This window comes from Acipenser ruthenus, chromosome 1, assembly GCF_902713425.1.
Source record: "Acipenser ruthenus chromosome 1, fAciRut3.2 maternal haplotype, whole genome shotgun sequence".
Taxonomy (NCBI): Eukaryota; Metazoa; Chordata; class Actinopteri; order Acipenseriformes; family Acipenseridae; genus Acipenser; species Acipenser ruthenus.
This window is the reverse complement of record NC_081189.1, coordinates 71,275,324-71,287,626: the sequence shown is the minus strand read 5'-3', so window position 1 is coordinate 71,287,626 and position 12,303 is coordinate 71,275,324. Positions and strand designations below refer to the sequence as shown.

The 12,303-nt window shown below is 37.5% G+C and overlaps 1 protein-coding gene across 2 annotated transcripts; it reads left to right on the top strand.

The window, feature by feature from the left end:
• Nucleotides 1–431: 431 nt before the first annotated feature.
• LOC117421562 (hemogen-like) lies at nucleotides 432–6,714 on the top strand. Of its 2 annotated transcripts, none has more exons than XM_034036099.3 (4): nucleotides 432–573; nucleotides 3,108–3,186; nucleotides 5,107–5,468; nucleotides 5,993–6,714. In XM_034036099.3, the coding sequence occupies exons 1-4, from the start codon at nucleotides 531–533 to the stop codon at nucleotides 6,076–6,078; spliced, it is 570 nt and encodes a 189-aa protein (XP_033891990.2). In that variant the 5' UTR covers nucleotides 432–530; the 3' UTR covers nucleotides 6,079–6,714. The 2 variants fall into 2 exon arrangements, with proteins under 2 accessions (XP_033891990.2, XP_033891989.2); XM_034036098.3 differs by having other exon boundaries at nucleotides 3,108–3,198.
• The last annotated feature ends 5,589 nt before the right edge of the window (nucleotides 6,715–12,303 follow it).

Sequence of the window (12,303 nt, the reverse complement as noted above, 5' to 3'; positions counted from 1 at the left end):
TTAGGATTGAGATATAATTATAAAAAACAAAAAAAAAACTATATGAATCCAATTTAGATCTTTTTAAACATCATGTAATCAAAGAAAGTACAAAATGATATTGCAAAAAAGCCATAATATATAGTATTTCATGTTAGACTTAGAAATATCAAATATTCAACTTTGGACAGTTTTTCGTTACGTAAATGGAAAATTACAAAGCGGTATGTAATTCAATATGTTAACATAACATTATCCATCAGGTTTCATTCGACTTTATGAAGCAAAATTAGTTAATTCTATAGAGTGATGCAGAACTTTTAACCCGCTGGTTTATTTTTCATATGCAGTGCCAGATCACCCACCTTTACAAATATGATAAGATGAAAACTGTAAACACACTTCAAATACTGCGTTAATGGTTAAACCAGATAAAAATGTTTGGGCGGGAGTGTCAAACTTCTGGAAAAAGAGAAATGACAGAAGAACTGCTTGTTCACTTCTCTTCAACAAAAGTATTGTGAAGGGCTTTTTTTATTTGGGAGAACAATATGGAGAGATATTCAGAACGCGATGACCCAAATGACAATCGAGGTAACTACAGTACTAGGAACCTAGAGCACTTTATAGTGTATCATTTACAAATGTAGGTCACTTGAAGAAATTGCTACTTTTACTAAATTAATTAGGCAAATGTCAAAAGGATTTGTAATTTACAGTGGCATGGATTACTTATCTATTGTTTCTTAATATTAATGAATAGTTGATGTTGATACGTAGAAGTATATAGCTTAAAGAAAGTGTATGAATGTTGGGGTGAAGTCAAGTTTCTTTTGAAGTTCAATTTTTATTGCCAGCAATAAACGCTGTTCATGAAAAAATTATGTTAAAAGGCATATTTTCAAAGTGTTTTTTTTTTTCAATAACTTTAATTAAATTTCCTGAAAAGAGGAACATTTCCAAGTTATTTTTAAATAAGTAAAATCAAACTTGAGAGTTCTCAAGGTACCTTACTACAGTGCCTTGCGAAAGTATTCGGCCCCCTTGAACTTTGCGACCTTTTGCCACATTTCAGGCTTCAAACATAAAGATATGAAACTGTAATTTTTTGTGAAGAATCAACAACCAGTGGGACACAATCATGAAGTGGAACAAAATTTATTGGATATTTCAAACTTTTTTAACAAATAAAAAACTGAAAAATTGGGCGTGCAAAATTATTCAGCCCCCTTAAGTTAATACTTTGTAGCGCCACCTTTTGCTGCGATTACAGCTGTAAGTCGCTTGGGGTATGTCTCTATCAGTTTTGCACATCGAGAGACTGAAATTTTTGCCCATTCCTCCATGCAAAACAGCTCGAGCTCAGTGAGGTTGGATGGAGAGCATTTGTGAACAGCAGTTTTCAGTTCTTTCCACAGATTCTCGATTGGATTCAGGTCTGGACTTTGACTTGGCCATTCTAACACCTGGATATGTTTATTTGTGAACCATTCCATTGTAGATTTTGCTTTATGTTTTGGATCATTGTCTTGTTGGAAGACAAATCTCCGTCCCAGTCTCAGGTCTTTTGCAGACTCCATCAGGTTTTCTTCCAGAATGGTCCTGTATTTGGCTCCATCCATCTTCCCATCAATTTTAACCATCTTCCCTGTCCCTGCTGAAGAAAAGCAGGCCCAAACCATGATGCTGCCACCACCATGTTTGACAGTGGGGATGGTGTGTTCAGGGTGATGAGCTGTGTTGCTTTTACGCCAAACATAACGTTTTGCATTGTTGCCAAAAAGTTCGATTTTGGTTTCATCTGACCAGAGCACCTTCTTCCACATGTTTGGTGTGTCTCCCAGGTGGCTTGTGGCAAACTGTAAACAACACTTTTTATGGATATCTTTAAGAAATGGCTTTCTTCTTGCCACTCTTCCATAAAGGCCAGATTTGTGCAGTATACGACTGATTGTTGTCCTATGGACAGAGTCTCCCACCTCAGCTGTAGATCTCTGCAGTTCATCCAGAGTGATCATGGGCCTCTTGGCTGCATCTCTGATCAGTCTTCTCCTTGTATGAGCTGAAAGTTTAGAGGGACGGCCAGGTCTTGGTAGATTTGCAGTGGTCTGATACTCCTTCCATTTCAATATTATCGCTTGCACAGTGCTCCTTGGGATGTTTAAAGCTTGGGAAATCTTTTTGTATCCAAATCCAGCTTTAAACTTCTCCACAACAGTATCTCGGACCTGCCTGGTGTGTTCCTTGTTCTTCATGATGCTCTCTGCGCTTTAAACGGACCTCTGAGACTATCACAGTGCAGGTGCATTTATACGGAGACTTGATTACACACAGGTGGATTCTATTTATCATCATTAGTCATTTAGGTCAACATTGGATCATTCAGAGATCCTCACTGAACTTCTGGAGAGAGTTTGCTGCACTGAAAGTAAAGGGGCTGAATAATTTTGCACGCCCAATTTTTCAGTTTTTTATTTGTTAAAAAAGTTTGAAATATCCAATAAATTTCGTTCCACTTCATGATTGTGTCCCACTTGTTGTTGATTCTTCACAAAAAATTACAGTTTCATATCTTTATGTTTGAAGCCTGAAATGTGGCAAAAGGTCGCAAAGTTCAAGGGGGCCGAATACTTTCGCAAGGCACTGTATATTACAGACTTATTTCTAGTTCCGGAACATTAACAAGAGTTTAACTTTTTATTCAAGTACTGGGATATCTATACAGAATATTTAACTGCAGTAAACTGAAAACCAGAAACTAATTGTTTTTTTTTAAATGCATAAAGATGTTCTTCTAATAACAAATGTATTTATATGCTGTAGTCTTCTAAAAATGTTTTTTTGTTTTTTTTACTAACATACAAAATGTAGTAAAGCATACTGAAAGCATTGTAAAATATAGTAAATAGCTTATGTTTGGAAATTCATACTGGGAAATCTATAATGTAAGCATAGGAAAATGAAAACTGCAACTTTACGGTGCTAATTGTAAAATATGGTACATTTTTTATTGGAGAATACTACACATCTAGAAATGCACACTATAATACTGTATGGGGTTGTCATGCTTGGAAGCATAAAGACTACTGGAAACATGCATTTACAGTTGGAGCTGTATTCTGTTGTAGGTGGGATATCCAGTCGGTTGAGAGATCGAGACCTTCTCAAGAAACGAAAGGCAGAAGCTGAAGGGAAGGCGACTTACCAGTGGGTTCATGGGTAAATTGGAATGTAATGTAGAGAGACACAGCAATTTTGAGACATTGAAAAAGACACAGAGGGACAGATTTTCTAAGGGTTTACTCCAGTCTTTAACTCCTATTTTTTTAAAAGTGGTAAAAAAAACAAAACTTTTTTTACAAAACTAGAACCAGACAACTATGTTTCAAGTCCTCTTAGCAACTAAGTATTAAGTGTTTTTTATTTTGTAAAATGAACATGATTTTTTCACCTTTCAAAACAAAAATTATTAAAGAATGGAGGAAAAGCTTTGAAAATATGTCTCGCAGACTAAAAATATTTGTCTACCACACTAATAAATTTCTTTAGTTTTACTCGCTATTTACATATATTCAGTCACCTTGTGTACTGTGCCCATTTCTTTGTTACTCCAAGCGCTATTTGTTACTTAAAGCCTGGAGATTATTCTGTGTTTCAAAACACTCTCCTTAGAGTTTTTGCAAGAACTTTTATATTTGCCTTTGAAGTCTGATAAGTTCTGTTATTTTAACAGCTGTTTCCCCATTTTGACAGGATGTAACAAAGATATCTTTCAAGAATATTTGAAATATTTGCATAACCTAAATTATTTTAAAAGCGAAGCTAAAGATTTTCATCACAAGGAAAGAGGACCTGTATTATGTTGAAGTCTCTTATAATTTACTTTGTTTTAAAAAAAAATCTATCTTTTATTCCTTAATATATTTTTTTTATTTTAAAGTTTTCAATTAAATGTGTAAGAAAAAAAAAATCGAATTTTATTTATAATTAATTTATAATCTGGTCTTTAAAATTCTATTTACAGACTGTGATTGCTTTCCACAGGGGGCAGACATAGGCACCAGCTGTGTTAAATTGTAGTGCATGCTTTATTACATAGTACTGGGCCTAGAAAAAAACTAATATAGTACAGCCATTAGTTGTATTGCTCCTGAGCAAAATACATGTACTGTATGCTATTGCTAATTTGTTTGATCATTGCACCAAAAAGGCAAACCAGAGAAGATTGCTGTGTCTATATATAATCAAACCACTTTCTCTATAGTCAAATCATTTGTATTTAATTTAGCTTTCATAGTTAGTTCTACAGACCCCGATTAGCACTCGGATTAACTGATGTTACCCTTGGTTGAGCTCCAAGATTAATGCTAATTCATGTCTGTGAAACTAGCCGTCAAATTCATTTTATTTCTGAAATCATGTAGTACATAAAGGCTGTAAATGTATTTGTTATGCCGCATACTGTATTGTTTACATAATACATATCCTTGGAGCTGATGTTTGCACCATTGAATCGCTAGCATCCTTTGAGCTCTGCAAAAGGAAAACAGTAACTATCAAGAAACAATTCAGGCTTAAGTAGGAATAGTTAAATTAGCATTCCAAGTTTAGTTTTTTGTTTTGCTTGTTTAATAACACTAATAATATTGGAAAACTCAGCCAAGGTAAGGGTCCTGCACCCAATCCTGGTTATCAGATGTAAAGTACCTTGTTGGGAAGCATTACTAAAATGATCAGGTTCCAGTATTCTGAATATGCAGCTTCTAGCGCAGTGTGCTGTGAACTGACTAGAATTATTACAGGAGATATCCTAACCTGATGCAGCTCAATGTAACTATGGAAGATTTAGCTTGGTCTTTTCTGGCACCGAATCATTTTGGTGACGCTAGTTCTAAGAACCAGGACTGGGTGCAGAACAAGTAGAATCCCTTCACCCTGCTTTGGCTGGGGTTTTTTTTAAACAGGTCACACAAATGGGAGCAAATTTTACAAACTAAACAACTTCATCTTCTGTTCACATTTTCTTTAAAATGTAGCACTTGCGACCAAGAAGATTTGTGACACTTAATTAAAACCAATCATCCCTGCGACGTCACTTTTAAAGTAAGCATCTTATTTGGGTTGCAGGGAACAAAGTCGGAAGAAAAGACAGAGACAGGAAAAGAAAAGCTCCAGCAGGAGGTATCAGAGAAGGAACAAGACGCTGGAGCCTGAGCCTTCCCCAGAAGAGCCTTCACAGCAGGAAGAGTCCCAAGAGGAAGTTGCTCCACTGGCAGCTCCCCCAAGGGAAACGTTCCTAGCTCAGGAAGACCCTTTCCAAGAGCAGAAGTCAAGCCAAGAACCCGTTGAGGAGGAATCCTTCCATGCAGAGCTGTACTCTCAGAATGGCAGTAAAACTGTGGAACCATTTCTGATTGTGGATGTGGGTCCTGAGGGAGAGAACGAGCAGCAGGCCCCCAGCACTCAGGAGACTCTTCGTATTGTGCCAGGTAAGAACAACAGTGGTCAGGTGTAGCTACGCTCCCAGCCTTTCCTACAGCTAGGAAGCATCTTTAACATACAGTCATTTATGAGATAGTGATTGAGGATTGAACCCTGGTCAACACACACTTAAACACACATTTATCAACGCCCCATCTGCAACCATGCTGAAAGAAAATACATGAGGGAACATACAATGGTTATTCACTGTAATTGCATCTAACGACCATCAGGGGCAGGGGACTGCTGGGAATGTACATCAGTTTCCTTAAAAAAGCTGGTCAGTAGACGTACAAATCTTCCAACTTCTTGGGCCAGACAGCATGGTGAACTCCAACTGATCCAAAAGAGAAACACTGCAGTAGATGCTGCAAAAATAACCTATCTATCTATCTATCTATCTATCTATCTATCTATCTATCTATCTATCTATCTATCTATCTATCTATCTATATATATATATATATATATATATATATATATATAAATAACATGACCTGATGTTTTTCATACATTTTATTTTATATTTTAGAAACAGACACTGAAGAGGTTTTCAGCATCTCTACACTCGAATGTAATCCTCCGGAACAAGAATACCTGCCAGGAAGCTATTTCTAAGGAGGCTCACTGAAAGTTTGAAATATGAAATGCCTTTATAATTAGATGGGGGAAGAGTAAATGGGATTGAGGGGTGTTGAATTAGTCTGCTTTGAAATGATTTTGGGACATTAGCACCAGAAGTTCAGACTTCAAACCAACCTATAGATGAAGGCTACCAAGACGAATAGATTAATAACCATCTGTTAAATATCTTATTACATTTACAGTAGCATACCTTTACATGTAAAATACTAATTCACCTTACTAAATTCTTACAAAGCTTCAATGATTTTTTTCTTTTCAATCAAGACTTAAATTCCTTAACCAGAAGATTTTGTTTTCATGGAAACTGCCACTGCATGTTATTTGAAACTCAAATGTACTTTGTACAACATTTTTAATGGGATGATAAAGGCTGACATGGTCGTTTTTAATACATATAGTATATAGCGTTATGTTATTATGTTTAAAAAATAGTTGTTTCAAAGTAGGTTAGTGTTTAATGTTTTCCTGTAAAATATACACCCTAAGAGAAACAGTTCATTTTGGATATTTGATAAAAAAAATAAAAAAAAAATTATTTGTGTGTTTATTTACAAAAAAAGTGTAGAAATAAAATAAAAAAAGCAATAAAGTTTATGAGGGTGTGTCTCTGTCTAACTTTGTGTTCCTTTGTAAGAACGTCATGTATGCAGTTGTAACATATTTACTTTATAGAATCATTTTACAGTAGGGGGAATATTTCAATCCACAAAGGGGAACCTAATCATCGGTGCTAGACCTATAGGATTAGGTGCCACACTGTTACAGTGAGACAAGTCTGCACAGTATATACATTAGTCTAAATTGTAGGTGTATTTCATCTCTGTGCACAATGGTGTATGGTGCATTCTGATAGATTACGTCTAGGTGACTAAGGGTTTGTGTTTGTGTAATCTTTGAAAAAACATTCGGAATAACTTTGTATTGGTTATATTTAAAACGGTGACAACCTAGACTGGACAAGAGAAAAGCATGTTATCTAACATGTGTTAGACAGTGATAACTACCAAGCTTTCTTTTTGCTCTGTCAGTATGCCCCTAAGTTGTAAGACTATGCTGGTTTTAATAGGTATGGTTTACTGGTGAAGAGATCCAGCACACATATACTACTTGAACAAAACCTAATTGGAACTACCCTTTGACAACACCATGGGCTTGTGTAATATGTTTTAAATGCTACCAGTTTTCACTGACATTGGCACAATGCAGAACTGTTCTGTCGTAATCCTGTCCCAGTGGGCTGAACCACAGCTGGTGGTGCTTCAGTGTTTCAAGGACAACATTGGCAGTTCATTTTACTTTGTTTACCTGAGAAACAAGCATTACTCCTAGTAGAAGACCCCACTTAAATACAGTTGAATTGCATATACGCCCGGGTTAATACTTTCTTAACCTTCTGATATTTTGTGTGCTTTTTAATGTCATGTGAAATAGTTTCTCTGTGCCCCAATAAAAAAAAAAAGTACAATACAGGTGGCAACTCATAGTGGTCTTTATACAGGTGATTGAACATGCATGGGGTATATAAATAAACAGGGATTCATCAGTTCTCACTTAACACAGGAGGTCCTTCTAACAAGGGGTAATTAATACATGCTTGGGCCTATTATGGATTATGAAGTATTGTCATATTATAAACTATGAAGTACCTACCCAGGGCATACTGTAGAATCTGCATTGACCAAAGAAGACACAGGAAGTGGGGATGTGGCATTGTGCTGTTTACTAGATAGCTCCATAGTGCTTTCTACTTTTAGTAATATCTTGTGTCTATAGTGTGGCCTAGACATCTATGGCAGCCTTTTCATGTTGGTCAGAGACCACAAGCCTCCAGAGTTAACATAGAAAACCCCAGATCTAACCACATGCACACTGAACAATTCAGCCTATGACTACAACCATATGACTTCAAGGTCTATATAAGTCTGGGAATGCGGCTGACCATATGCCACTAGTCAAGCGGGGGTGCAGAGGAATAGGTTATCTTCACAGGACAGCCCACCACACCCAAAGCAATGATACTGGAAGAAATACAGCAAGACACATCCAAAGACCAGATACTGCCAATGTAACACTCCTTGATACAGAATGGAAAATTATTGTTGGTTGTAATACACCAAATGCTGTTGAGAGTCCATCATGAGCTCACTCCATCACCAGCTAATGACATGCTTCTACGTGGATCTAGAATAGTCATACCTTCTGCAATCTGACAGTTTTGCCACTAGCCCATGAAGAGCATCGGGGAATTATGAAACCCAAGAATGAGAAGGAATGGTTCCCAAACATGGATCAGCATGACGTGGAAATAGTAAGACGGTGTCTGGCAAACACTCTCAACACATTCAGAGTCATTGAGGATGTCAGAACTACCTAAAAAAGAAAAAACGGGAACTTTGCAAATCAAGACATAAGACGAAGAGACCATGCAGCTAAAACTAAGATGAGAGAATACTCCTAATAGATGCCGTCATTCAATGTCTGCCAAAATTGCACATGCTGATATTGTGTCAAGAAGAAGGAAAACTGACCACCCCTTACAACACCAAGCCATACGTGGTGATAGAGGTGAAGGGATTGGTGGTCTCAGTGGCAAGAAATCGACAACAGAAACGTACCAACATCACATGTGAGGAGAACAATGCTACATCAGACACTGAGGAAGAGGAAGAGGAGGAACCAGAGTTTGAATTGACAAAATACCAACACAAGAACTACCTGACACTGCAAAAAACAAAACGTTTAGTAAAAAAGTTAACAAAGTTTACATATTAGCAAGTTATTCCTGGACAGAACGGGACACAGTTCACTGACAGCACTGTAGAGTAGTGGTTAGGGCTCTGGACTCTTGACTGGAGGGTTGTGGGTTCAATCCCAGGTGGGTAACATTGCTACTGTACTCTTGAGCAAGGTACTTTACCTAGATTGCTCCAGTAAAAACCTAAATGGGTAATTGGATGTAAAATAATAATAATGTGATATAATTGTAAATTGCTCTGGATAAGGGCATTTGCTAAGAAATTAATAATAAAATTAAAAAATATATATCTCTGAAAAAAAGAACATTTATTAGTCTATTGGTCAAAATTTGACACTGTTCAAACAAGCTACTTAAACACAGCACAAAAAAGACACTCAATTGTATGAGCAGATATAGTTGTTAACCTCATCTCACCAGCAGAGGTCAGAATCTGTAACAGCAGTTATTCAACCAGCACTTTAATGCTCTTGCAAGCCATTTGCTGCACAGTGTATCATCTTTGGAGCAGCGCCCTCTTGTGGATGGTTTACTGTGCACTCAATATATTTACAACATCAAAACCCAAGAAAATAAATATTATAGTCATCAAATTTACTGTCTTCAACTCAGATCATTTTCAATCTATCAGTCAATTCCTTTATTTAACCAGGTTAAAAAGTTGTCATTATTTGTGGTGACCTGGTCAAAAAGGCAACTGCAGCAAAGACAACATATAATTAACAATCATCATAAAAAATAAACACTATTGATATAGCAGCATAATACAATACATATATTAAAACACAACACCAAAACAAGTCAAATAAAATAATACAATTCAGACCATTCAATGCAGATTTAACAATTACATGAATCAGTCAGTAGCATGCAGTTGATGGCTAAAAAGCTTAACAGAAAAAAGGTTGGTCAATTTCAAATCCCTCTGTAAAACATTCCAGCTATCTGCTGCAACAAATTCAAACGAGTGACTAGCTAATTATGTGGACTAAAATCAACCCTATATTAATGCCAACTAGGACCACACAATGGTTACAGAAAAGTGCATTTGATTTAAAAATGATCTTTATGTTGCGTGGTGTAAAATGTTATTATTATGAAAGATACTTTAATGGGATACTTCCAGGGAGATGCAGTTTTGGTCGGCCAGGGTGTCCTCGGCTCACCGCGAACCAGCGACCCCTGTAGTCTGGCCGGGCGCCTGCAGGCTTGCCTGTAAGCTGACCAGAGCTGCGTTGTCCTCTGACGCTGTAGCTCTGGGGTTGCTGCATGACGGGCCTGCAGAGTGAAAAGAAGCAGTCGGCTGACAGCACACATTTTAGAGGACAGCGTGTGTTCGTCTTCACCGCTCCTAAGTCAGCGCAGGTGTGGTAGCGGTGAGCTGAGCCTAAAATACAATTGGATATTTCAAATTGGGAGAAAAACTGGGTAAAATCAATTGGCGACTACTAAATAATAAAATAATAAAAAATGCCCAATTTGAAATGCCCACTTGCCTCAGGGTTCAATGGCTTGCTTAGGGAATTACCTATGTTTAAGCAAGCCATTGAACCCTGAAGATAAGGCTTCAGCCTGAGAAGTCTCCTCCTGAACTCTTGTATGCCTGACATATTAGGGCCACTGAAGCATGATGAGGCAAACTATCTCCAGACAGTTTTTCTATTTTGATTGCTAAACCTGCAGGAGGGAGCTTTCCAACTGGGTCCCCAAACATGGGCAACTTGCTGTGAGTGGGATTTGAACCATGCCTGCATGACTCACCCTGCACTCCAACAGGCAGTGCTTTTACTAGATGAGCTTCGTTGACTTCTTGCACAGAAAGAATAGACCTTATCTAACCTAATACTACATACATGTACTAACCAGGTCATACTAATAGTGTATTTTTAAATTCTGTTGACGATTGAGGAAAGTTAAATGTAGGCCTATAGTTAAGGTTACCATATGTCTCCATGTTCAGCGGGACAGTTTGGGACAGTTCAGGCTTTTCAACTCACAACCCAATGCATTCTGGTAAGCGTAGTCCTGCTTCTCTTAAAGGAAAGTATGTTACCTGAGACAGGTAAAACGTACCAGAATGCATTGGGCTATGAGTTGAAAAGCCTGAACTGTCCCAAACTGTCCCCCTGAACACAGAGCCATATGGTCACCTTAAATATAGTGCATATAATAATTGTCTACAATTGTCTATTCTACATTATCAGCTAGTTTCACAGACCCCAATTAGCACTAATCCTAAACTACCTAAGGTAATGCTAGACAGTCAAATAATAATATATGTAATATCCATAGTTAAATTTTGTGTGTACCTCTTTGCAAATTAAATCAGCCTGGGTGCCAGCCAGAAGAGTCATGGTTTTACTAGTTATGGGTTAATGCATCTAGGGGAGAATGAATGGTACTACAGCAGCCCTTATCAAAGTTTACCATGGTATTTCTGCACATTTTTCCAGTTTTCCCACGGTTATACCAAGCACTTTCCATAGTTTACCCTGGTTGGCCATGTTTCTTTATACCTCTCTGCGCTTTACAATGTTTACCTATGCTTTACCATTCACTATGCTTTATTAGACTTTGCCATGGTTTTACTATGCTAAACGTATACAAGGGAGTGCAAGGTGGTCACCCCTGGTAACAGTAACTCTCACTTCTGTAAAAGCCACTTATGTTTTCCTCAGGAGGCAGTTCACTTGTTTTGTACTAGTATTTTATTTTTGTATTTTATATTTATGTAATGTTTGTAAAATCACTGATTTCATTTAATGAACTCTAAAGCAGGGACAGGAGATCACAAGGACATGAAGGCAAATAGTACCCAGCCAGTGCAAACTTAAAAAGGGAGGGATTCTATTAGTCAAAACATACATTTTTAACCACAACCTGTCAAACCCCTTCAATAAACAAAATGAACGAGCATACTGAGTAAACATTGCACTTGGTAAAATGCTACATACTTGCCTTTCTTCTTGCAATACCAGTACTGTTAGTACACTTTTATAAAGGCAGTTGCTTGTGCAAGGAGGCTGTGTGGTCCAGTGGTTAAAGAAACAGGCTTATAACCAGGAGATACCCTGTTCAAATCCCAGCTCAGCCACTGACTCATTGTGTGACCCTGAGCAAGTCACTTAACCTCCTTGTGCTCCTTCTTTTGGGTGTGATGTAGTTGTAAGTGAGTCTGCAGCTGATGCACAGTTCACACACCCTAGTCTCTGTAAGTTGCCTTTGGATAAAGGCATCTGCTAAATAAAAATAAAGGCTATGGTCATTGCTGTTTGGGGCCACCCAAATTGCATGAATTTTGACTCCTGTCCAGCAGACGGCGTCAGTCACACTTATGTTTCAAACTAGTATCAGTGTAAGAAATACATAACCTCCAGCTCCCAAATATTGTACTAATAAAGGGCTGTGCTACTCCAATGTATTATAAAATGCAGGCAAATAAC